Genomic DNA, 25,605 nt, shown 5'->3' with positions numbered 1-25,605 from the left:
ACCCAGTGACGGTGTATTTACATATTGTCGCCGGCGATGATATATATACCTACCTTCAAGGTAAATATTGCGATGGTATATAATACCCTCACAGTAAATATTGCGATGATATATTCATATCCTCACGGTTAATATTGCGATGATATATAATACATCACAGTAAATACTGCGATGATATATACATATCCTCACGGTTAATATTGCAATGATATATACATATCCTCACGGTTAATAGTGCGATATATAATACCCTCACGGTAAATATTGCGATGATATATAATACCCTCGAAGTAAAAATTGCGATGATATATAATACCGTCACAGTATATATTGTGATGATATATGCATATCCTCACGGTAAATATTGTGTTGATATATAATACCATCACGGTTAATATTGCGATGATATACAATACCTCACAGTAAATATTGCGATTATATATACATATCCTCACGGTAAATATCGCGATGATATAGAATACCCTCACAGTAAATACTGCGATAATATATAATACCCTCATGGTAAATATTGCGATGATATACAATACCTCACAGTAAATATTGCGATGATATATACATATCATCATGGTAAATATTGCGATGATATATAATACCCTCACAGTAAATACTGCGATGATATATAATACCCTCATGGTAAATATTGCGATGATATATAATACCCTCGTGCTAAATGTTGCGATGATATATACATATCCTCATGGTAAATGTTGCGATGATACATGTGTATACACCCTCGTGGTACAATAATATTATAGTCCGTTGGCACATATGCCGAGACAATCCCTTTCCTTGATTTTAAGACGGTATACATTGTCGCCGGCGACAATAAATACATATATGTACTGTGTGCATATACGGTGACAATATGTACCCACACAACCCTTTACAAGTATTAAGTGGACATGCAGCCTCAGGTTCGGAGCCACATACCTTGAGTATGAATGGGACTTATTGGAATCGTACATAATTATTATTGATACTGTGAATTGCGTTCCGAAATTTTTCATTTCCATATGCACAAATGAAGAAAAGCTGGGGGGGGGGGGGTGTTGTTGTTGTTAGTATGAAAGAAAAATACTGGAAACTTAAGAAATTTCTGTCTAATCGGTTTCGAGCTTGGGTGTTTGAGGATTTTTTTGTCAAGTTGAAAGGTGCAACACCTGCAGTGGCTATAGCTGAGTCACAACATAAAATTACAACCAATCAAACGATGACTTAGGGTGAGCGAAAGTAAAATACAGGCTCTGTTAATTCGCTCATTTGCATAAAAGCTTTGCTTCTATTCCTTGATATTCAGTATGTTTTCTGGAGGAGCGAATTAGAACACGCTCTATAATTCGAACCACAATGCGCGATGTGTATATGATTGACTTAATTTATATTTAATAACAAGTGAGAAAAGTAATTTACATGTATATTGTAAATACATTTGTAGTTTTAGTGTAGATTTAGTGCTAGATTTTTGTAAATCTTTTATCATTTTTAGCCATCTTATGTAAAACTTTTTCGCATGTCCTGACGAAGGGACAGGCCGCACCGCGAATTTTACATCCTAATCGTTCATGCCGTTGGTCATTATGTAATTAATATATATATATATATATATATATATATATATATATATATATATATATATATATATAAGCCTTTACATATGTACGAGTGGTTTTTTTTTCATTGGTGAAGTGCAATTTTTTTTTCATTGATGAAGTGCGATTGTTTTTTCATTGATGAAGTGCGAGGTGCAATGTAATTCATACACTTCAAAGAAACATACCTAGATCAAACAAAACCCAAGTAAAGTGAAAATTAAAGGTGGTATTCAATAAATGTTAAAATAAATACCGCAATTTTTTTTCCAAATTCATTCTTAACGTTTGTTTGATCTAGATCATTCAGAAAAGATAGAGATTGACGTGAAAAGCAAACGTCGTGACGTCATGCATTCACCATGAGCAAGTACAACAACAGCACCAACAAAAGCAGCAGGCCCTGGTGGAACGACTTCCTGTCTGAACGGGGCTGGATGGTGGGGAGTCCCCCGGGGTGGTGTAGCTGGATGATCTGTGGTTTCCTATGCGTATATCATTTGATGTTGCCGAGGGTCTTCGCATAACAGTGGTCATCTGCATCAAAATAAAAAATAAACATTGATTTGTCAATTTTAGACACGAATACCAGCAGTCGATGTAAATGCATGCTGGTCATTGAGAAGTGAAGGGAAATGAAAAGTTGTTATACTGAAACTTGATCCGCTGCTGGTCAGTACAGGAATACAGATATCAAAACTCATCACAATATCTACAAGCATATCGAAACACAGTCCGCAAACGGTCAATTTGGTGAAATCCCAAAAATCAAAGAAACGAACCTCTGCTGAAAGTAGGTCAAATGAAATGAAAATAACTCAATAGTATACAACTTACTACCAACCACTAATCATCTCAAAATCTACAAACAAAGCGGGGAAACGTCTAGAAAACCATGATGAACGAAAACTGAATTCAGTAAAAATTGTGACATGGGTTGTAATTTTGCTACATTTGTAAATGTTGAAATGAAACTTAAACTTAATTTGTAACCCAACACTATACAATAATGAACCAAATCTAAAAGCATAGCGAAAAACGGTCAGGAACATTGAATTGATTTCAATGTTTACAAGCATAGCGAAAAACTATTTAGAAAATTGAATTCAGAGAAATTGTTCAGCTAGTCCAAGGGCCAAAACTCTATCACTTCATCTGTAACAAATCAATATAAAATCACACACCACAACTCATTTCAATGTCTACCACGATAGTGAAGCAATGCCCACAAAACAACAAATACTATAAGATTAAACATTCTTTTTGAAGAATTTATCGATGTGTAAACTCCGGACGTTTTACTTGCTTCGCACTTTCATTCAGTTTGTGAGTAAAATGTCCGGAGTTTACACATCGATAAATTCTTCAAAAAGAATGTTTGATTCTTATAATTCCAATTCATTCACTTTATCAACAATTGCAAAAATTTGAATAGTTTCCCCGCAATACGTTATTTGTTTTCAGGCGTGTATGAATACATCACGTTTTCGGATTTATTGATGTGTAAACTATTGTTCAGTTTTATTTTTGTCCAATCAAAACAGTTGTAACAAATAACATTGGAATCATACATGTATGACAGAAAGACGAGCAGATGGAGAGAGACTACACTGTTTCTCCCAGCCATTTTAGGGAAATTATCACATTTCTGATACACTAATGCTTTGATCGGGAAAAATCATTTCAAATAGGTATTTCATCTATCTAAAGATTAAAAGATACTCCAGGTTTTGGAGGCCTCCAATGAAGTAGGATTTTGCAGTTTTTACGTTGATTTTCTATTATTTGGTCAAACAACAATGCAAATCGGTCAGCAGTAATGGACTGAACCGATAAAAAGACGTGATTTTAATTTTTAGATAATGTTTTTTTCCCCATTGGTAAATATGGGTTTTAGCAATGGTAAAACATTTACAAATAGTTTAACACAATTCTCTTACAAACTTGGGGGGGGGGGGGGGGGGGGGGGCTATGTTCTTAAACCACGTTTTTTCCAGCTTATTTGCAAACAACATACAATACTGTTTGTACTTTGTAAAAACTATTTCCCCGTCTTTCCCTGTGTTTACTTCCGCATGAATTTGTGAACTTTGTACCCCGTGTATCACAAATAGTGTAAGTGAACATGACCTTGAACTTTTAAAAACTGTTTTCCTGCCTTGAAGCATACGATTATCAAATCAATTATAGCTAAAATGCTACTTTCAAAGCTCATTGTCGATTGTGACGTTACGTTTTGAAATTAGATAAAGTAGGAATGCTATACCGAGAACTTTGATATGGATGAAAAGTGAAGGATATTTACAATTATATTTTGAAATTGAAAACTTTTAGATTTACTTTAGTAAAAACAAACAGTATTAGTAGAAAGCAATCTGAAAAAAAATGTAAAATCCCTGCTGGACTCGAGCCCGCGACCTTCAGTTCAGCAGGTGACATGCTAACCCACTGAGCTTCTCAGCTAGGCTATACTATTTGAAATGAAGAGACAAATGTTGTTGATATTTATATTTTGACCCTAAAATGGATATGGAATAATTTGCAATAGATAAACTGATCATAGAAAAGTTTGTCAACATAATAAAAATGATATGCTCTATGATAATGGAGGTCTTTGTTAAAATTGAAAAATAGAGTCGACGTTTACGAGATGAATTCTACATTAAACAATCTCACTGAATAATGTTTTGAAAACAGAGTCTGGAACCGCGATGTTATAGTGTGTGTTCTTGACTTTCTTTACCAAGCCTCAATAAAAAATAGATGATTTTAACCCAACTAAGATCCAAAAATTAGAAACGAGTAGATCGGGGGAAAAACAATATCTGCAAAATGTATTTAATTATTCAACTATGATGAGATGAACCAAACACGTCAGCAAATCTCGGAAAATCATTATGAAATGGATAAAAGCTGTATATTTCAAAGATCGATTATTCGCAACACTATAATGACCTTTGACCCTTGTCATATGATGTATTTTCTTTTTGTTTCCCATTTATGAAGTGTCGTTTTAAATATTTATTGCATACCTATTGGTATTAGTAAAAAAAATCAATAACACGAACTTGTATTCTTGCAATTGCTATCAGACACTAATTTATATGTCAAGAAATTGAAACATCGGTGTCAATGTTGATATCGATAACCGATGGTATGTGTTATTTTTATGTAAAGAATATCAATAAACCAAACTTTATAATTCAATATTTGAATTCTTGATTCGGAAAGAATATTTGATATCAATAATTCGAATTCTTGATATCCATCAATAATTCGATTTGATATCAAAGGTTCTCAGTATTTCCTAATATCTGTAATTCGAATTCTTGATTGCTAAACCTTCCCTATCATTTTTTTCAAAATCAATTATTCGATTGAAAATATGTGTAGACCATGTACGATCCCCATTTTTTAAAAAAAAAAATCCTTACAGATATTTTTATCAAGTTTAATTCGATACACATACATTTATAAAAATTCAAACAATTAAGAACCGTCTACAATGAAATATAGAATAAGTCCATTAACGTCCTAGGGATATATCAATCAGTCTAACAGAAAGCAACGACCTGAGATCAATGAATATGTAACAAGAGGCCCATTGGTCATGCCGCTCACCCGAGTCCACCTGGTCCGAAGAGTTTTAAATAATTTTGTTTTACCGTCTTTATTCCCATGAAATAAAAAATTAACCTCCATTATAACCCACCTAAGTCATACGAGGTCAAAACTTAATCCAGCTACAAAAATATAGCTCTCTGGGATAATATTGGGACAGATCAGAGAGCAACAGATCCACCCCTTATAAAAACTTATAAAAATTGAATGCTGGGAAATCAAATATGTGCATGACCTGTAGAAACCGCTAATGATACAATTACGCTTAGTGATACAAACTACATTAAGGGGTGCAGTTGTAACACTTAATGATACAAATTATCGCATTAACGGTCTACAGTGTAAATTGTATCATTAAGCATTCCATTTGCAGTGTTGTTGCGACGCTTAATGATACAACCAAAATTTTGCAGTCCAAATCGCTAATGATAAAACAAGTTGTATCAAGGCTTAATGATACTTTGAATTAAGATGTATGTGAAATCTATTTTTGATTTTCAATTATTCTGTTGACAATATCTTTTGAAATCATTATAGGACTTCATGTAGACAGTTATTTTTCCTTCTATACATGCACTTTTTCCTGTTGAAAGGAAAAATGTTGTGTTTTTATTTAATTATCAAGAGATGTCCATCAGAAACAAAAATGATGTTAGGAGACGAATTCCTCATATATAGAATGGAATTAACAAGAATCAGAGACAAAGGACCGATAAAAACACAGGCAATTGCATCGCTTGGGGTCGAATTTACTACTATAGAGTATAGTAAATTCGACCCCAAGCGATGCAATTTCCTGTGAATAAAAACGCAAGGTTTGAGTTGCATTCGAGTTACTTCTCTTTGGTTTCAGGGCTGAATAATGTGAACGCAAATTAAGGCAGGAAGTTTGAGGGCCACCTTGAGACCCTTAATGGGTCCAGGGCAAATCCATTCATTACCAATGGACAAAGACCCAGAACCCTGGTGAATATCTAGCATTTCTGGAGGCTAAATCTTAGTTCACTTTAATACAAAAAATATATCTGAATTGTTGCTCTTATTTTTTTTTATCCTAAATTCAAGTAAATATAGTAGTTACTAAAGTAAGCAAAATATATTGAATTTTGACGGGAATTCCCAATAGTTATTACAATTCCGCGCAATTCTTGAACATTCATATATATTCAGTTGTCATTTAAACTGTTAATCAAAGAGATAAATCATTGATAATTGATCATGTCACGTAATTGTGCCCTGTAAACTGAAGAATGCAATAACACAATTGTGTTACATTATTTAAGTAATGGTGTTTCGAAACAGAAATGTAACTGTTCTTTGTTTTGTTTTTTTTCCTGAAAATGTTGATACACTCCCTCCTCCAACCCAATTGCTATCACGCCCACCCCCACCCTGAAAGCGATTGTTAATTTTCAAATGTTAGCATCAATCGATGCATGGGAGACATACAAAACCGGGATGATAAGTTTAATGGACAGTGATAACTCTGTAACGTATTGTTGTTTCTAGATTTCATTCGTTTTAGTTGTTGCCACTTATTTCAATGAAGTTTTCAATGATATTTGTTTTTACTAATTGATGTGGAAAAACATGCGTATTTGTTTATGCGTAACTACGCCCATGCTAGAAATGTCATGAACTAGGTAGGCGCGAAATATATTTAATTGTTTACATGCAGGGTAAGACAGATGTCTATTACTACATTTATCAATGCACAAATAAGCTTTACCACCTGAATTAGATTGATGCAAAAACAACATAATTAACATTCAGGTCGTAACGGAACACAAGAAATGCTGGTCATATTACGTTATTTCGTTCCTATTATATACAATGACAGTAGGAATGAAAAAGAGTAAAGTTACAAACAGTGATCAACTCCATAACTCCTATAAAGAATACAAAATTAAGAGAAGGGCAAACACGGACCCTTGGACACACAGGAGGTGGGGTCGGGTGCCTAGGAGAAGTAAACATCCCCTTTTGACTGGTCACACCCGCCGTGAACACTATAACTCGATCAAGTAAGCGGAATAATCCGTAGTCAAATTTAGTGTGTAAAGAACGACCTAACAATTGGTATGAAACACGTCAGACAGCATTTGATCTAAAGAAAGGTTGTATTTGTAAATTAGATCGTTATAATGACTATAGAATTTGCGAAATGCTGACTTTAACCACGACTGTTGAAACCCTGTAACATCAACTTATTAGTTGATAGCCTGTCTCGATTTAAAAACTGATCATACGCAGAGCATGTTCTTGCTTAACGAATCTGTTGAAATATATAAGCACCACATGCAGATATCACATGCTAATATGGCATTGTTTTTACTTTTTGTCATAGTAAAAACAGGACCGTTAGCAAAATGTACTCTAATCCCGAAGGGATCTGGGTTAGAATAGGTCCTCAGTACCCCTTGCTTGTAGTAAGAGGCGACTAAATGGGGTGGTTTTTCGGATGAGACCGAAAAAACGGGGCCCCGCTTCACAAGGTATGGCACGATAAAGATCCCTCCCCGCTCAAAGGCCGTAAGCAATTTTGCAGCCCTTCACCGGCAATGGTGACGTCTCCATATGAGTGAAAAATTCTCGAGAGGGACGTTAAACAATATAAAATCAATTAATCAAAATATGCTCTAAAGAAAATGGATAGCGGAAATGTTAATCTGTAAATTGACGCAGTCAATTTTCGACGTCCAGTAAAGCTCCCATAATAGTTTTGGTTGCAAACTCGATCGTAAACCTTGATCTCATATAGTAAAAGCTTTTGTCCTGAGATTATGAATGTACATGGTCTAAGATGAATTTACCTCTAAAATAAAAAAAATTCTGGTAATTCAAAGGGTCTGTTTTGATATAAAAGCGAATTCAGATGATTTCAAACAAAATAAATTATTTCATTGGTAGGAAAAAGGGGGAGTAATAATGCTAATAGTAATAACGCCAAACTTTGCAAATGAGGCGTAGTAATATCAAGTTAGAAGCCGAAGTTTTTGTATACAAAGTTAAGGCGAGTCACCTTTATGTTTAGTGATTTGATTGTTGTTTTATTTTACCAGCTGTAGGTGAAGAGCCGAAAATGTTTACTTGTGCATGGCGCTCTGGCTCGAAGCAATTTCAATTCATTTATTCACTCTAAACCCGATCACTGATACACGAGGTCCAAACAAATATATATAAATATATACAGATGTAAACTAAGGTTTACTTACTTGAAAGGGTCACAAAATATACAAGTATGTATTGAAAAATGAATAAACATATAGTTAGGTGTACATTTTTTTTTTGTATATAATATATATTAGCGTAATATCTTTAAAGAAAACTTCATAATGAACTCTTTAAAATGTTTTGCTCATTTTGTGATTTTTGTTTACATATAGATTCCTTAATAGATAATAACATGTTTAAAACAAAATGAGATGTGACAAACCCTAGAGACTGTTTAATGAAACCTACGTAAACAAAAACATGACACGAGTCTTGTTTACATGATAAATAATTGTGAGCTCTGTATATCTTTTGTAACTAAACAAATGACTTTCAATTTTTGCTGACCATTAGAAATATCTTAGTTAAAGGGGTATTATTAGCTGTAATTTTTGTCACCGAAAATTGAATTCATTTAAAATTGCTCTATATTATATAATTCAGTAATAACGTCAGTATCTAATTATTTCAAACACTTTTTTAGCTTCCAAGCAGGCACACGAATATGCCGGCATAAAAAGGCAAAATAAAAAGATTATTCGTTCGTTCAGACGAATTAGTAATTTGTTCGGATGAAATAGAAATTCGTTCGGACGAAATAGCAATTTGTTTGGACGAATTTGCAAATTGTTCGGACAAATTAGTAATTCGTTAGGACGAATTACCAATTTGTTCGGACGAAATAGAAATTCGTTCGGATGAATTAGCAATTTGTTCGAATGAATTAGCAAATTGTTCGGACAAAATAGTAATTCGTTAGAACGAGTTACCAATTTGTTTGAACAAATAGAAATTCGTTCGGACGAATTAGCAAATTCGTTCGGAGGAAATATTATTCATTAGGATGAATTATTAACTTGGTCAGACGAAACAGAAATTCGTTCGAACGAATAAGTAAATTTGTTCCCACAAATTAGTAATTTGTTCGGACGAATTTGTTATTACATGTAACTATAAGGCAACGTCAATGGCGTAGTCACACATCTGAAAGTGATGGTAGGGAAGGGCAGCGCAAAACATAAATAAGGACACCCGCCAAAATGAGATTCAATTCCAAAAAATTCCATATAGATATTCTTTAATCAAGATGGTTGGTTGGTTATATGTTGTTTAACCTCCCTTTCCAGAATATTTCACTCATATGGAGACGTCACCATTACCAGTAAAGGGCTTAAAAATTTAGGCCTATGCTAGGCGCTTATGGCCTTTGAACAGGGAGGGATCTTTATCGTGCCACACCTGCTGTGACACGGGGTCTCACGTTTTTTCGGTCTCATCCGAAGAACCGCCCCATTTAGTCGCCTCTTGCGACAAGCAAGGGGTACTGAGGACCTATTCTAACCCGGATCCCCACGGGGCTAATCCAGATGGAGACGGTAAATACAGTAAACTACATAATTACCACCCCTCGAAAAAATTTCTGCAATAAGAAGCTAAAATTTGGTGGGAATCCCTACACCCAGTTCAGTCTTAAAAGTTTGGAGTAGGCCTCTAGCCCCCAACCCACACCATGTATCACCACTTACAATCAGTGCAGTGGCATCAAAGTTAATTGTGTGGGATACAATCCAAAAAATCGGGGGGGGGGGGTCAGGTGCATGCTTGGGCCAATACCAAAACGTGGAAAATTTCCCTTGGAAATCAATAATTTAAAGCAATATCAGCTTTGTATTTAAAGATATCTATTTTACTGTAAAATTGTGTCATTCTGATTATTTTCCAATAGCATCGATTTTAAAAGGGGCAGTTGATGACTCGTCCGAACGAATTCTATTTCGTCCGATCGAATTCTATTTTGTCCGAACAAATTGCTTATTCGTCCTAACAAATTATTAATTTGTCTGAACAATTTGCAAATTCGTCCAAACAATTGACAATTCATCCGAATGAATTTCTATTTCGGCCGAACAAATTGATAATTCGTCCAAATGAATTAGTATTTCGTCCGAACGAATTTCTATTTCATCCGAAATAATTTCTATTTCGTCCGAACGAATTTTTTTTGGTTTATAATTCATTTATTTTTTGCTTGCACAATAAATAAACATTTACACATTAACAACACATAATAATATAGTATATACATATTTCAAGCAAGTACAAACATATATCTATATTTAGAAGTGCATACATGTATGTATCTATAATGTGAAGAAATCCTAATTTCAAAAGAGCGAATTTCTATTTTGCCCGAACGAATAAGCATTGTAAACCTTTAAAAAAAAAAAGGAAAAATAAAATTTGAACATTTCCAGCTAAAATCGTATGGAGTTTACATGACAATACAGGCATGAAGAATTGGTGGGGGTAGGGACACTCATTTGACAACGATCAGTACATGAATCATGATCTATTATTTTCATAAACAAATGAAGATAATTTAGGAACCCCTCCCCACTATTTTTCATGGTAGCAGTGAAAATGAGAAGAATGTAAGCTTAAAAGTTAGCATATGAAGACAGATAATCAAGGATGACCCCACCCCACCCCCACCCCAGCTCTCTCGATTACAGAAATCGAGACTTGGGAAAATTTGAGAGAGTTTTACCTGTTTTGCTCAATAACAAGCATTGTGAATCCAGTTTTTCTATTTTATTTCCTATTTCTCCTTTTAAAAATGTATAAATCAAAAATACACTTCTCAAAACTGACATTACTCCATATCTCAGATGCGAACCTCTTTAAGATATGAATTATGTTGTCTTCAATTTTCAGAGCTCTCTGTTGAATTGGCGCACATAGAGATCTATGTATTAGTATTTGGTGCATATAGAAAATTGACGCTTGGTCATCATGGCTAAACACAACTGCACAGAAACACATATTGTATGATGCAATATATGTTCATACACATGTTTACATTCCTGTATTTTTGTATTTTTATTTTATGTCTCGTTTTATTCATTTCGTTATCCTTTGATACCGATTTTCTTTAAAGTTTTGAGACATGAGCATTGTAATTATTTCTTAATGATAATTAAAAAATGAATGCAACTTAGTATAGTGATATAAATTGACACCCTCACAGATTTCACCTCCATATAAATTTGAAAGTAAATATTAATGACAACTGCAATTAGTGAATCTTTCATAAAACTACACTGTATGTGTGACATAAAAGAAAATTATATTCTGAAGTACAATTAATGGGGAAGATAACGAACAGTGATCAATCTCAGAACTCCTATAAGCAATAAAAATAGAGAGCTGAACAAACACGGACCCCTTGACACACCAGAGGTGGGACCAGGTGCCTAGGAGGAGTAAACATCCACTGTCGACCGGTGACACCCGCCGTGAGCCCTATATCTTGATAAGGTAAACGGAATTATCCATAGTCAAAATCAGTGTGCCGAGAACGGCCTAACAATCGGTATGAAACACGTCAGAGAGCATCTGACCCAATGATAGTTTGTATTGGCAAACTAGATCGTTATAACGACCAAAGAATTTGCGAAATGCTGTCTTTAAACGAGATTGTTGAAACCCCTGTGCCATAAACTTGTTTGTCAGTAGCCTGCCTCGATTTCAGAACTGTCCACACGCAGAACAAGCTCTTGCGTATTGAATCAATTGAGAGATATAAACACCATATGCAGGTGATAATGAAATATTGAATGTTGCTTTTTAAACATATGGTTTCCCATATAAATCTAGTGAAAAATGAAAATGAGGCCTACATCATACTGTGTCTTATACACAAAATATGAAGTATGAATTTAAAATGCTTGAAATGAGCGTTTCCCCATAACAATTATTTGAAATAAAACATTTAAAAATAGTTTACTTCTTCGGATAAGTTGACAATGACTTACCTTAAAATTTGCGATAGGACTCGACAAGTTCACTTTCTTACACGATGGATTTGAGCAAACTGATGCCGATAAGGAAAATATGATGTCACAATACCCATGTGACGTAATTTCAATGTAAAGAACTTCGCGGATTTTTCAGGTATTATATCTATCCCAATCTAATACGCCGGTTTCGAGATACACCCGAGTTATTTCCCTATGGAGAACTCTCGTATATAGTGAGGCGCGAAACAATTTGTTTACACGCGGGAGTGGGACTAATATTCATCACTGCGTAAGTGAATGTACTCAGTAAGTTTCTCATACACTGTTTGATCACTCGAATTCGACTGATACACAAACTAAGTAAGTTATCAGTATTTGGGGAATGATTAAATACATAGAATTCTTATCATATCATGTTATTTCGTTGGACATATCTAAGATATTACTTGCAAATATGACATTGTTTTTATGTTTTCACTTTAGTAAAACATTTCTATCGATAGTATTTTGTATTTCCCACATTTACATATCAAAAGAGAAGATGCTTTTAATACATTTCATCGTCTTCCTCGCTGACTGTAGGCCCACTCTGTCCCACTTAGTCATTCAAAATTCCACTAAATGCACCTCCTACACAGAAGAGTTCGTATCTCGAAACTGGCGTATTAAAATCAGACTTCTTAGATCCGCGCCGTATACTCTGCGTAAGTAAATTATGTTACTATATGAAAACAGATTATAATTTGTTTTCATAATGTAAAACGTCTGAAGATTTTAAAAATGAAAGCGCTAACGTTTTACAATGTGTTGTCATATCTTATCTAATATTTTACCTATATATATATATATATATATATATATATATATATATATATATACATATATATATATATCAGCCCGATCATCCAAAAATATCCGATTATAAATTTTTTCGAATTTACATCACGTGACTACATATACACGGGTAGAAAGTTGGGAATGTTGAAGACGCTAGGTACAACACTTCAATAGAACTCGAGGCTGAGCATACAAATGATGAGTTGTTTGGTGCAACGATAAAGACATCTTCGTTTACAGATAATTGTTGAAATGAAAATTAAAGTATAAATGCAAGAATTCAGATACAATTGAATTTTAAGGGAATCGCACGCAAAATATTACACAAACGACTTGGGACCAGTAGGGAACATGAAATTGTATTGCAACGCAATACTTCCAGAATGTTTGTTTTCCTAGACGAACATCTGCTGATATGTAACGAATCCTATTATATAATTTACACACGAATATAAAGAAAATTACTGTGTAGTTTGATGGGTATGTGAGTTAGCTAATTACAACGGAAAACGTGATCATTTGCATTGCGACTTCGGCTAAAAGATGATTCCTTATATATATATGGTGCATCAAAATTGGTACCGTATAAGTTTTACATATCTATGACAAACAGGATTACTTCAGCTTCACCATCGTCAACTTCCCATATTTATGTAGCACCTGCATAAGGTGTTTATATCTCTCAACTGATATAGCATACTCTGCGTATGATCAGTTTTTAAATCGAGGCAGGCTACTGACAAACAAGTTGATGGTGCAAGGGTTTCAACGGTCTCGTTTAAAGTCAGCATTTTGTTATAACGATCTATAGGGCTCACGGCGGGTGTGATCGGTCGACAGGGGATGCTCACTCCTCCTAGGCATCTCGTATGTCCAGAGGTCCATGTTTGTTCCAACTTTTAATTCTGTGTTTGCCATAGAGTTATGAGATTGATCACTGTTCGTTATCCTCATCTTTTTATCTGTTGCATAGAACTCGACATTATATTCTAAATACATTTACGTTGTTACATGTATAGTGCACCGAACAAGTTATATTTCTCTTCAGACTTAAATGATATCCATAGTCACAATTTTGAATTAAAACAAGTAAATAATCAAAACATTTGAATATAAATAAAATTAAAAGTAAAATCAGATACATGTAAGTAATTCTCCGTAAGTAAACAAAATTTGGGATATAACATACGTTTGCTATGGAGCAATAACTGACGGTATTTTTTCAACTATCCAATTATGTACTAAATAATACCTATCGGTATAACTAATATAATCCCCAAGATCTGAAGAAAAATTCAGCAAAATAAACAAGGGAATATAGTTTGAGAGCAAACCTATAATGAGCGTTTCGTATAAACCGCCATTGCGTCGTATACAAGGACATGGGAACGAGGATTGCCGAACATAATCGGGTTGCTGAGGTCGAGGTTATATGCGAAGACGGAAGCTGATGTGAGTAATTACACGTGTCGTTTGTTTTGAAATATTACAACGTTTCATGAATGACAAGAAATGTAAGAAAGTAATGACAACGCAAATGTGCTATTCAAATAAAATTTTGATAGTGAATTTTCTATAAAACTGGCATGTTAAATTGTTTACAAATGTGACACGTGCTCAGTGCCTCTCTTTCGCTTCTTTCCGAACTGGTGACCTTCGAGGTCAATGCATATCGGAGATAAAGAGCAGGAATTACTGACAGGATGACAATGATTCATGAATCGACATTTCCTGCTGATTTGACGGGTTTATTGCTTCAGATTCACTCTAATTCTATTAAGGTTTATGTTTTCAATCACAAATATATTAAATATTTGTTCTTTTATTTTTCAATTTATTTGCTGTCAGTTACATGTACAGCTTGTATTGCTTTAAACTAAATTAAGAATTGTACTTAGGAACTTTATGAATATAATCATAAGTGGGGGTCACCAGATTTTACATCACTGGGCCATGTGTACCAAGGAACCTCGATCTGAGCAGTTGCTGCTTTTAGACACATGGAATTGAGATAATCTACGTAAATTAGTGATCTCAAATAAACAAGATGTAACTTTGCGAGATCAAATAGGACGGTTGGTAGGATTATAGGAGTTCTATTTTACGCTAAAATCTCAGTGGACATATATGTGGACTTGAATTTTCTCTGTGCTAATCTTTTGAGCTGTAAGTGAGAGGCACGACGCCCCCATATCAAAAATTTTAACTTTGTGATTTGTTTGTCATATTTCCATAAGACTATGTAAAAAAATAAATTTTTAAATTTAAAAACTTGTGACAGAAACTTTATACATGAATTCATATCAACGGGTTGTATTACAAGTTTGAGTTTGGACTTTCTTGACCTAATTTTGAAAGAGTTGTGGACATTGAACTTATGAAATAATGTTCTAAAGCTGTGTGACTTTGTGACGCTTGCCATCACAATGATAACCAGTTTTCACAAGCTTTATTTTCTTTTAACATTAAAAACACATTATGTCCACTGCAGGGTAATTTTTGAAATCATTGACTCACACTTGAAAAAAAGAAGATTACATTATAATACTGATTTGATTTAAATAACCTATTGGTTAAGAAGACACCTGACTTACATTCAGTGGAATGGACCTCATTCCATTACGTGAGAATTCTTACTTAACTTTAGAAAGTAATTCAAAGATTAATTAACAATAGAATTGACAGAAAGTACCACATCGATAGATGAACTTCGTCTCATATTGGTAATAACCCATATTCGATGATTTGTGCACATTAGGGTAGAAAAATAGTGGGAGAGTGTACAAATCTGTATGTACAGTGTAATTTTCAGTTTAAAAACTTTTGAATGTACTCCAGTTTTATTTCATGTGGTGATGTGAATATAGCACATGTGAATAAATCCCAGCAGTGGTTAAAGCGTTCGCTTTACAACCGGGAGGCTCGGGTTCCGGCACCGAGTTTATTATTAGAGCAACTGTTCCTTCGCCAAACTTCCGGTATTTAGAAATGAAAGCCACGAGTATTTCGGATATGACCTTAAAAATGGAGGTCTCGGGGCGCCGCGTTGGCACGATGACGAACCTTCACTGCTAAGGATCAAAGCTTCATGTTCAAATTTGTGGCATTCAGACATATTCTAAAACAGGCCATAAAACATTTAAGAAACAAATTCATTTGCATTGCGGACAGGAAATTACAAAGACACTTAATTTGAACTTGTGTCATATATCCATCTGTATCTTTACATGAATATGACATGAAAGCTAAAATGTCACAGCTATGAAAAACATCCTCGGATGACGCTCTTATTTTCCGCCGTCGTTTTGCTTTTTTTACGCTCTGGAACAGGTTTTCATAGTTTGTGTTTGAACTACAAGTACATAATTACTAGTTAGCAGTTAAGCCAGTCCTGAACTCCCCATCAACAATTATCACAATTTACAGATTGCCTGATGTTACTCACGATTCCTTACAGATCCGGGTTAGAATATGTCCCCAGTACCCTTGCTTGTCGTAAAAGGCGACTAAATGGGGCAGTCCTTCGGATGAGACCGCAAAAACGAAATCACGCGTCACAGCAGGTGTGACACGATAAAGATCCCTCCCTGCTCAAAGGCAGTAAGCGCCGAATATAGGCCTAAATCTTGCCTTCACCGGCAATGGTGACGTCTCCATATCAGTGAAAAATTCTCGAGAGGGACGTTAAACAATATAAAACCAATCAACTAACCCTTCTTTACAGATATATGTAACCTAATGATACTCACCCCTCTTCACCGATAACCTGATGGTACTCACCCCTCTTTACCGATAACCTGATAGCACTCACCCCTCTTTACCGATAACCTCATAGTACTCACTCTTCTTTACCGATACCTGATGGTACTCACCCCTCTTTACCGATAACCTGATGGTACTCACCCCTCTTTACCGATAACCTGAGGTACTCACCCCCTTTACAGATAACTTGATGGTACTCACCCCTCTTTACCGATAACCTGATGGTAGTCACCCCTCTTTACCGATAACCTGATGGTACTCACCCCTCTTTACCGATAACGTGATGGTACTCACCCCTCTTTACCGATAACCTGGTGGTATTTGCCCCTCTGTACCGATAACCTGATGGTACTCACCCCTCTTTACCAATATCCTGATGGTAGTCACTCCTTTTCACCGATAACCTGGTGGTAGCTAACCCCCCCCCCCCTCTTTACCAATAACCTAACAGTGGTCAACCATTCTTACAGAAAATGTTATGGTACTCACCCCTCTCTTAACAAACGGTGCCACGTGTGCCCCACAAATGATCACCCCCGTAAGACAATTCCAATCAAAGGTAACAGCATTTGGCGGAAGCTCAGACATTGGACTGTAAATTAATAAAAAAAAAAAAAGGTTTTATAAATCCACTCGGTACATACATATAATATAAAGAATCGAAGTTCAGTCTGATATTAGAATAACCACTATGCTCTAACATGAGGCCCATGGGCCACATCGCTCACTTGAATCACCTTGGCCCATATTCAAAGATTTTCCTTCTATATTCGCATGTAAAAATTTGATCCCCTATTGTGGACCCACCCTATCCATGGAGCCATGATTTTAACAAATTTGAATCTTTGCCATGAATCTGCAATGTAAATGTGAAATTTTCTGGACTTGTGGCTCTTGAGATGAAGATTTTTAAAGATTTTCCCTTTATATTCGCATGTAAAAAATTGATCCCCTATTCCGGCCCCATCCTACCTCCGGGGGCCATGATTTTAACTTGAATCTGCAGTATGTCATGGAGCTGCCATGTAAATATGTACTTTTCTCGCTCATTGGTTCTTAAATTGTTTTTAAATGACTCCACCCTAATTTTGCATTCTCCCTTTTGAAGGGGACATGGCCCTTCATTTGAACAAACTTGAATCCATTTCACCCAAGGATGATTTGTACCAGGTTTGATTGAAATGGACCCACTGGTTCTGGAGAAGATTTTTAACATTAATTTTGTCAATGTATTTTCACTATTTTGCTATTATCTCCCCTTGGAAAAGGCCTTACCCTTCATTTGAACAAATTTGAATTCCCTTTACCTAAAGATACCTTTTCTGAAGATTGATCGAAATTGGCTCAGTGATTCTGGAAAAAAGTCGAAAATGTGACAAGTTTACAGACAGGCGAACAACAGGTGATCAAGAAAAGCTCACTTGATCTTTCAGCTCAGGTGAGCTAAATCCAGATCATATTCCTATTTGCTAGTATACATGCAAGAAGCCAATGGGTCACAACGCTCGCCTGAGTCACCTTGGTCCTGCTGTTCATCAGATCAAGAGTTCGCACTAACGTAACAGATTAATACAACACTAAACCCCTGGATCACCGTGATTACTCTGAACGAATCACTTACTGAATTCCACGGCTTACAAAATGCATCACGATTAGTAGCATTATATGGCAAAATTCCAGAGGGAGAAGGGTCCAGTTTTCCTGTTGCTTTTGTCTAGGACTGATGGAGATATAGTTCCTGAATCCAGCAATGACTGATGGTAATGAGGGTTGTTTAATCAGTCATCGCTGAATTCATCGCCCCTCCTACCCACCAGTTCTTCTGAGTTCAACAACTCTCTTCCCTATCACTTATTACTGAAATGGGGATGGGCATGCTAAATTCAGCGATGGCTGATAGGGATGGGGTGCTGAATTCAGCGATGACTGATTGGGATGGGGTGCTGAATTCAGTGATGACTGGTGAGAAGGGGATTGCTAAATCCAGCCAAGACTGGCGAGGATGACTAGTCGTGTTGATTCTGTGTTTTTAATATCAATATTCTGTTTACATACCAATAGTAAATATTATGGTACCGAAAACTGAAGATAGGTGTGAACACTTAAGAATGCTTATGTAACTGTTACATAATTTGAATTCTAATCTTTAAACATATCTCTGACGGATGTGTATTAGAGATATTCATTTCATATGTCATATCTAATTTTTTTTTAATGTATTGATCATAAATAAAAACATAATTTTCACAAACTCATTTTCTAACGTTTTCTACACACACTTTTAGCTATTCGGAAAATTTAAAACAAGCAATTTTTAATTTAATATTTGACACCTTTATGATGAAAAAAGTGACAATAAGTAACAGTGATCAATCTCATGAGTGGGAGAAGAATTTCAGATTTATAATTTTTGTTGTTAGACTCTTTAATTTAATCAATCTTACACAGATTTTATCTCTTAAAGAAACAAACTTCATTTTTGAAAGTACATGAGGGTATGGGCTGCTACGCTCCACACCGACATTCTTTATGAAGCGCGTGGTATGGATGTAGATGAATTAGCAACAGAGGAGAGATGGATGACCACCTATCAAAAAATCAAGATAGATTCAAACCTACATTACAGTTTAGCAAAGCAATAAAAAGTCAATGATAATCATTTATGGTCAAATTTCAACAAATTTTCAAAAGTAAAAAGCTGTCCACAGACGTCGCCCATGCTCATTTAAAGACACTTTACAGTACACGCACGAGTTTTATGCGTGTTCCACGCAACGCGGTGGGAAAAAATGCCAAAAACACGGTGGACCTTTTAAAATTGCCGGCACATTTGAAGTCCTATTTTTCCGAGCGAGCTAGATATTGAAGTCCACGAAGGATCTCTGTGGATGCCACCGCGCATCTCCGTGGATGTCACTTGTGCCTCCGTCGATACCACCGTGTATCTCCGAGTGATAAAACAAAGAAATAAAATAAATAGTAATATCAAGAATAAAATTTCCGAAAATGATTAACCCCCCCAAAAAAAAAACGTTTCGCTTGACCAACATACCCCCACCCCATTCATTATTTAGAAATTAGGCATAAATCATTCAATTCTTGTAATTGTTGTTTAATGATACAATGGTGTTTTGGTACATACACTGTATGTAAAAGTGTATGAGTAAAAATATATGTTAATTGGTTGTGGGCTTTGCATGTGTGTGTTTGGTACTTTTTTTCAAGCTAAAAAAAACTTTGAAAGTGCTTAATATCTTCTGCTAATAGTGTGTCGCCTCCCCCAACCCTGAAACCCCTAGCTTTTTACAACGTTATAGCTGATGTCATAGAAAACTGTACAGCTCTCTACGTCCCCGGTGTTTGACTGTGAAATGGGACTACCTCTTATTTGTTACTTTTAGTAACAAGAAGTGACTTCTATACAAAGGGAAAATAAACGAAACATGGTGAATGGGTCGGAAATTCGCCCTTTATTTTAGTCAGTTGTTTACAGGTTACGAACAATTTCCGTACTTTCTCCTTAGTTCTATAAGGGGAAAATAGGAAGGCCAACGTACCCTCTCCTTTAAATAGATATGAGTTGTTTATATGTTTCAAACTTTTAAGAACATGTATATACACCCTTTACTTTTTCATGCAATACAATAGATGCTACTATATATGATTACATAAAATAAAACGGCGTGTTGGGTAACTAAAAAATATCATTTCATTCTCAATCTTTTCTATAAAATGACACTGATAGTATGACCTCAAGAAGGGAAACAAAAAAAGTGTTCTTTTCTCTTGTCATTTGCATCAAATTCCCTTTTTTCAAGATTTTCTTGAATACCCTTATCGCTACATGTATTATATACAGTGTACAATATTCACTGTTGAAAGATTTAAATCCTGCGATAGACACCTTTTCAATAATATGAATAACTGGCATTCGCCGATCCGGGCCCTCTAAACCTTTACAGTATAAAGAACTAAAATATAGCATTCACCAGGTGTTGTTTCGTTTGTTTGTATATCGTTGTACGTCCCATTCACCAGGTGTTGTTTCGTTTGTTTGTATATCGTTGTACGTCATTCACCAGGTGTTGTTTTGTTTGTTTGTATATCGTTGTACGTCATTCACCAGGTGTTGTTTTGTTTGTTTGTATATCGTTGTACGTCCCATTCAAGAATTGTTCACTCATGTAGTGATGTCACCTGCCTTTAGGAGCAGTGATAGTTCGTTATCTTGCCTACGCATACCGTGACACGGGACCTCCGCTTTTAAGGTAACGTCCTAAAGCCCAAAGACTTTCACTACATCTTGCCCTTGGCAAGGGAACAGACACTACCAACATCAAGGGATCAGTCACTGCCAATATCAAGGAATCAGTCAATACCAATATCAAGGGATTAGTCACTACCAACATCAAGGGATCAGTCACTATCAACATCAAGGGATCAGTCACTACCAATATCAAGGGATCAGTCACTACCAATATCCAGGAATCAGTCACTACCAATATCAAGGGATCAGTCACTACCAATATCAAGGGATCAGTCACTACCAATATCCAGGAATCAGTCACTACTAATATCAAGGGATCAGTCACTACCGATATCGAGGGATCCGTCACTACCAATATCAAGGGATCAGTCACTACCAATATCCAGGAATCAGTCACTGCCGATATCAAGGGATTAGTCACTACCAATATCAAGGGATCCGTCATTACCAATATCAAGGAATCAGTCACTGCCAATATCAAGGGATTAGTCACTACTAATATCAAGGGATCAGTCAATACCAATATCAAGGGATCAGTCACTACCAATATCAAGGGATCCGTCACTACCAATATCAAGGGATCAGTCACTACCGATATCAAGGGATCAGTCACTACCAATATCAAGGGATCCGTCACTACCAATATAAGGGATCAGTCACTGCCGATATCAAGGGATTAGTCACTACCAATATCAAGGGACCAGTCACTACCAATATCAAGGGATCCGTCACTACCAATATCAAGGGATCCGTCACTACCAATATCAAGGGATCCGTCACTACCAATATCAAGGGATCCGTCACTACCAATATCAAGGGATCCGTCACTACCAATATCAAGGGATCCGTCACTACCAATATCAAGGGATCCGTCACTCCAATATCAAGGGACCCGTCACTACCAATATCAAGGGATCAGTCACTACCAATATCGAGGGAACAGGCACTACCGATATCGAGGGATCAGTCACTACCGATATCGAGGGATCCGTCACTACCAATATCAAGGGACCAGTCACTACCAATATCAAGGGATCCGTCACTACCAATATCAAGGGATCCGTCACTACCAATATCAAGGGATCCGTCACTACCAATATCAAGGGATCAGTCACTACCAATATCAAGGGATCAGTCACTACCGATATCAAGGGAACAGTCACTTCCAATATCAAGGGATCACTCACTACTGATATCAAGGGAACAGTCACTACCAATATCAAGGGATCAGTCACTACCAATATCATGGGATTAGTCACTACCAATATCAAGGGATCAGTCACTACCAATATCAAGGGATCCGTCACTCCAATATCAAGGGACCCGTCACTACCAATATCAAGGGATCAGTCACTACCAATATCGAGGGAACAGGCACTACCGATATCGAGGGATCAGTCACTACCGATATCGAGGGATCCGTCACTACCAATATCAAGGGACCAGTCACTACCAATATCAAGGGATCCGTCACTACCAATATCAAGGGATCCGTCACTACCAATATCAAGGGATCCGTCACTACCAATATCAAGGGATCAGTCACTACCAATATCAAGGGATCAGTCACTACCGATATCAAGGGAACAGTCACTTCCAATATCAAGGGATCACTCACTACTGATATCAAGGGAACAGTCACTACCAATATCAAGGGATCAGTCACTACCAATATCATGGGATTAGTCACTACCAATATCAAGGGATCAGTCACTACCAATATCAAGGGATCAGTCACTACCAATATCAAAGGAACAGTCACTACTGATATCAAGGGAACAGTCTGGTTCGCCATGTGTTGTGGAAGGTGACTTCTGTAAATGGCGGGGACAGGGAATGAGTCCTGATATTAGGGACTAAAGAAAGCAATAAGAATGTCCACTTCTTGTAGAACTTGTTGGTTGTAAAGATTAGGATAGTATTTCAATGAGAGTATGGACTACAAAAAGTTATATAATGGTATTTCAATGAGATTATGGACTACAAAAAGTTATATGATGGTATTTCAATGAGATTATGGAATACAAAAAGTTGTAATGGTATTTCAATGAGATTATGAAATACAAAAAGTTATAATGGTATTTCAGTTAGATTATGGACTACACGGTACATCATAGTGACAGCAGTGTCACCTAAGTGCACATTAATTGCTAGAACCGACCGAAGCTGAAAGTAAATTTCCAGACATGAATTATGAAAGACTACTCCGAGATTTGGTGAAGGCGTCAGTCTAACTATTCAGACAAACCGAATCTCACCCAAGATTAGATGTACTAGTGTACCACGATTAACGTCTGTCACGGAAAGGGTTGTCAAGATATTGAGCAGACAATATCTTCCTATAGCCAGAGTTAATTGACCTTTGACCTATGATAATGTTGACCTCACACTCAATATTCTCCTTAAGATGTACCAGTGTACCAAGTTTGATGTCAGTCAAACAAAGGGTTCAGCAGATATTGCGGGGCAAGACCTTGTCTACAGATGGACGGACCAATCGACCGACAGGTGCAAAATAATATTTAGGGGGGATAAAAAGTTCTTAAAGCTTTATTCTTTGGCTTTCTGTTTAGTCTCACTAACGTGACAGTCCAAACATTTATCTTTTTTAGCGCGTGTACTTGGAAAGTTTATGGATGATATGCGTATTTTTCTCAGGAAGGATGAGTGGTTTTCGTAGAAGTTGTGTTAATGGTGTAGATAGTGAGTCACCAGAAAATGTGTGTGTATAGCCAAAGCTGCGAATAGTACATGATGGTACTGCTCTCAGCTCTACCTAAACGTTTGGCTGTTTGCTCTTCAAATTCTGTAAACAAACTGAAATTAAAATTTGGCGCACCACGTACAATTACAGGTGTGCCATTTTGTGAATATCGTCGCCAGTGGCTTAGACAACACTAAACAACACATTATATTTGACCTTATTCACCCTTTGTGTAGCATGGATTTTTTTAGGTGCACGTTCGCTATGTGTGCGGATTCAATTTTTTTTTTCAAGGCAAGAGGAGGAGGTCCAGTTCGACCAGTGGGGTCCAGCGTATGACGTTTGGTAATTTCCTAATAAATTTATGAAATATATGCATTATTGTCAGAGTTTAGGGGATACCCCTTTCCCTCTAGATCTGCATAAGGACTTGGGTTGAGGTGTCTGTCTGATGCATTGAGTGTGGTAGAAAATGTATACTAGATGACCTTATGTGCATCTTTTAACCCTTCTCCTATGGTTCATATTTGTTTGAATTTGACTGTTGAAAAGTAAACACACAAGTATAAAACCTTAGGTCCTCCAATGCTTACTTAGATTTACCGACGACAAAAGTTGTCATTTTCAAATTCATGATAGAAAACAAGCGATACTTGACAACGGCGATGTTCGTAAATACAGTTTCCTGTTTCCAGATTCTCATTTTTCCGTCTCAATTTGCATGTTAGCTAAAAGTATATCAAAAGTAGAATGTGTCTCAACGACCGTCATGTTTTAATACTGAATAATACAAATTCACATCTTGTCTGACAAGACTCCATCCTTAAAACAAATGAAAATGATCAGATTACAATTCTTAAGACCAAAGTGCTGAGTACTCGGGCTACAAGTGCTGCGCACCTTTTTACGCACTTAATGTGTCAATTTTCCGTCAACACACAAGAAGCACTAGAAAGATCATTTGACCTACTTCCTGTAGCCCAAATGTTCCTTTAATTATGAGTATTTACTCCGAGTTAACAATAGCAGAATAAACCACTGTAGTCTCCGTCAATTGATCGTCTAGAAGTTTTCGTATCGGATGTACTCGCTTAACGCGCGGAAATAGTCAATCGATACAACTCACATCATTATAAGTGTAATTAATGATCAACGGAGAGAGAGAGAGAGAGAGAGAGAGAGAGAGAGAGAGGGAACACTTCCCAACCTAAGAAAAAATAACTTAATATGCATTAAATATTTCCTTTGAAAATCCATTATTATCATTATTATTATTATTATTAAATGTTTTTTCTTTTAAAAATATTTATTATTTATTGCATTTACGAATTTCCTATACATTTTCATTCTATATGAAATCTCACCTTTATCATTGTAAAATTGCGAATACAGTACGTTCACATTAAATAAAATTGTTTTTGCAAATCTCTCTCTCTCTCTCTCTCTCTCTCTCTCTCTCATATGATCGCAATTGCTAATCGTGTCTGTGAAGTGTTTCCTCGCAGTGACTAAAGTGATAGAGGTATTTCCACCTTTTCATCCAAAAATACTTGGATTATTTTTGTTTTGCAACCATTTTACGTCATTCTCGACATAGTTGGAAACTTATAACGCTGTCCAAATCGATTTGGCTTCCTTTTCGTGGTCACACATACTTAGACTAGGAGAGAGCTACCAGCGCCTTCTTGAAAATCAATTTCATCACAGTCTCTATCTCATCAAATGTAAAATTTCCGAGAAGTACATGGCGATGCGATTATACACCACCTACATTTGTATCTATTCAAGGTC

At 36.1% G+C, this 25,605-nt stretch overlaps 1 protein-coding gene across 6 annotated transcripts in view; it reads right to left on the bottom strand.

The window, feature by feature from the left end:
• Window positions 1-25,605, bottom strand: part of LOC125671785 (regulator of G-protein signaling 17-like) — a 56,871-nt gene that overhangs the window by 19,440 nt on the left and 11,826 nt on the right. For 3 of the 6 annotated variants that reach the window (XM_048907694.2, XM_048907692.2, XM_048907696.2), the window contains 2 exons: window positions 17,333-17,435; window positions 1,972-2,147 (listed from right to left, as the gene is read on the bottom strand). In XM_048907694.2, the coding sequence (XP_048763651.1) occupies window positions 1,972-2,147; window positions 17,333-17,431 (275 nt within the window). In that variant the 5' untranslated portion in view covers window positions 17,432-17,435. Of the gene's footprint in view, window positions 1-1,971; window positions 2,148-17,332; window positions 17,436-20,832; window positions 20,852-20,878; window positions 20,903-25,605 lie in introns of those variants that run through there. The other 3 variants (XM_056161171.1, XM_048907691.2, XM_056161170.1) reach the window with 3 other exon arrangements.

The sequence above is a fragment of the Ostrea edulis genome, chromosome 4, assembly GCF_947568905.1.
Source record: "Ostrea edulis chromosome 4, xbOstEdul1.1, whole genome shotgun sequence".
Taxonomy (NCBI): domain Eukaryota; kingdom Metazoa; phylum Mollusca; class Bivalvia; order Ostreida; family Ostreidae; genus Ostrea; species Ostrea edulis.
Note: the sequence above shows the minus strand (reverse complement) of the source record. Positions and strands in the feature narration are given on the sequence as shown.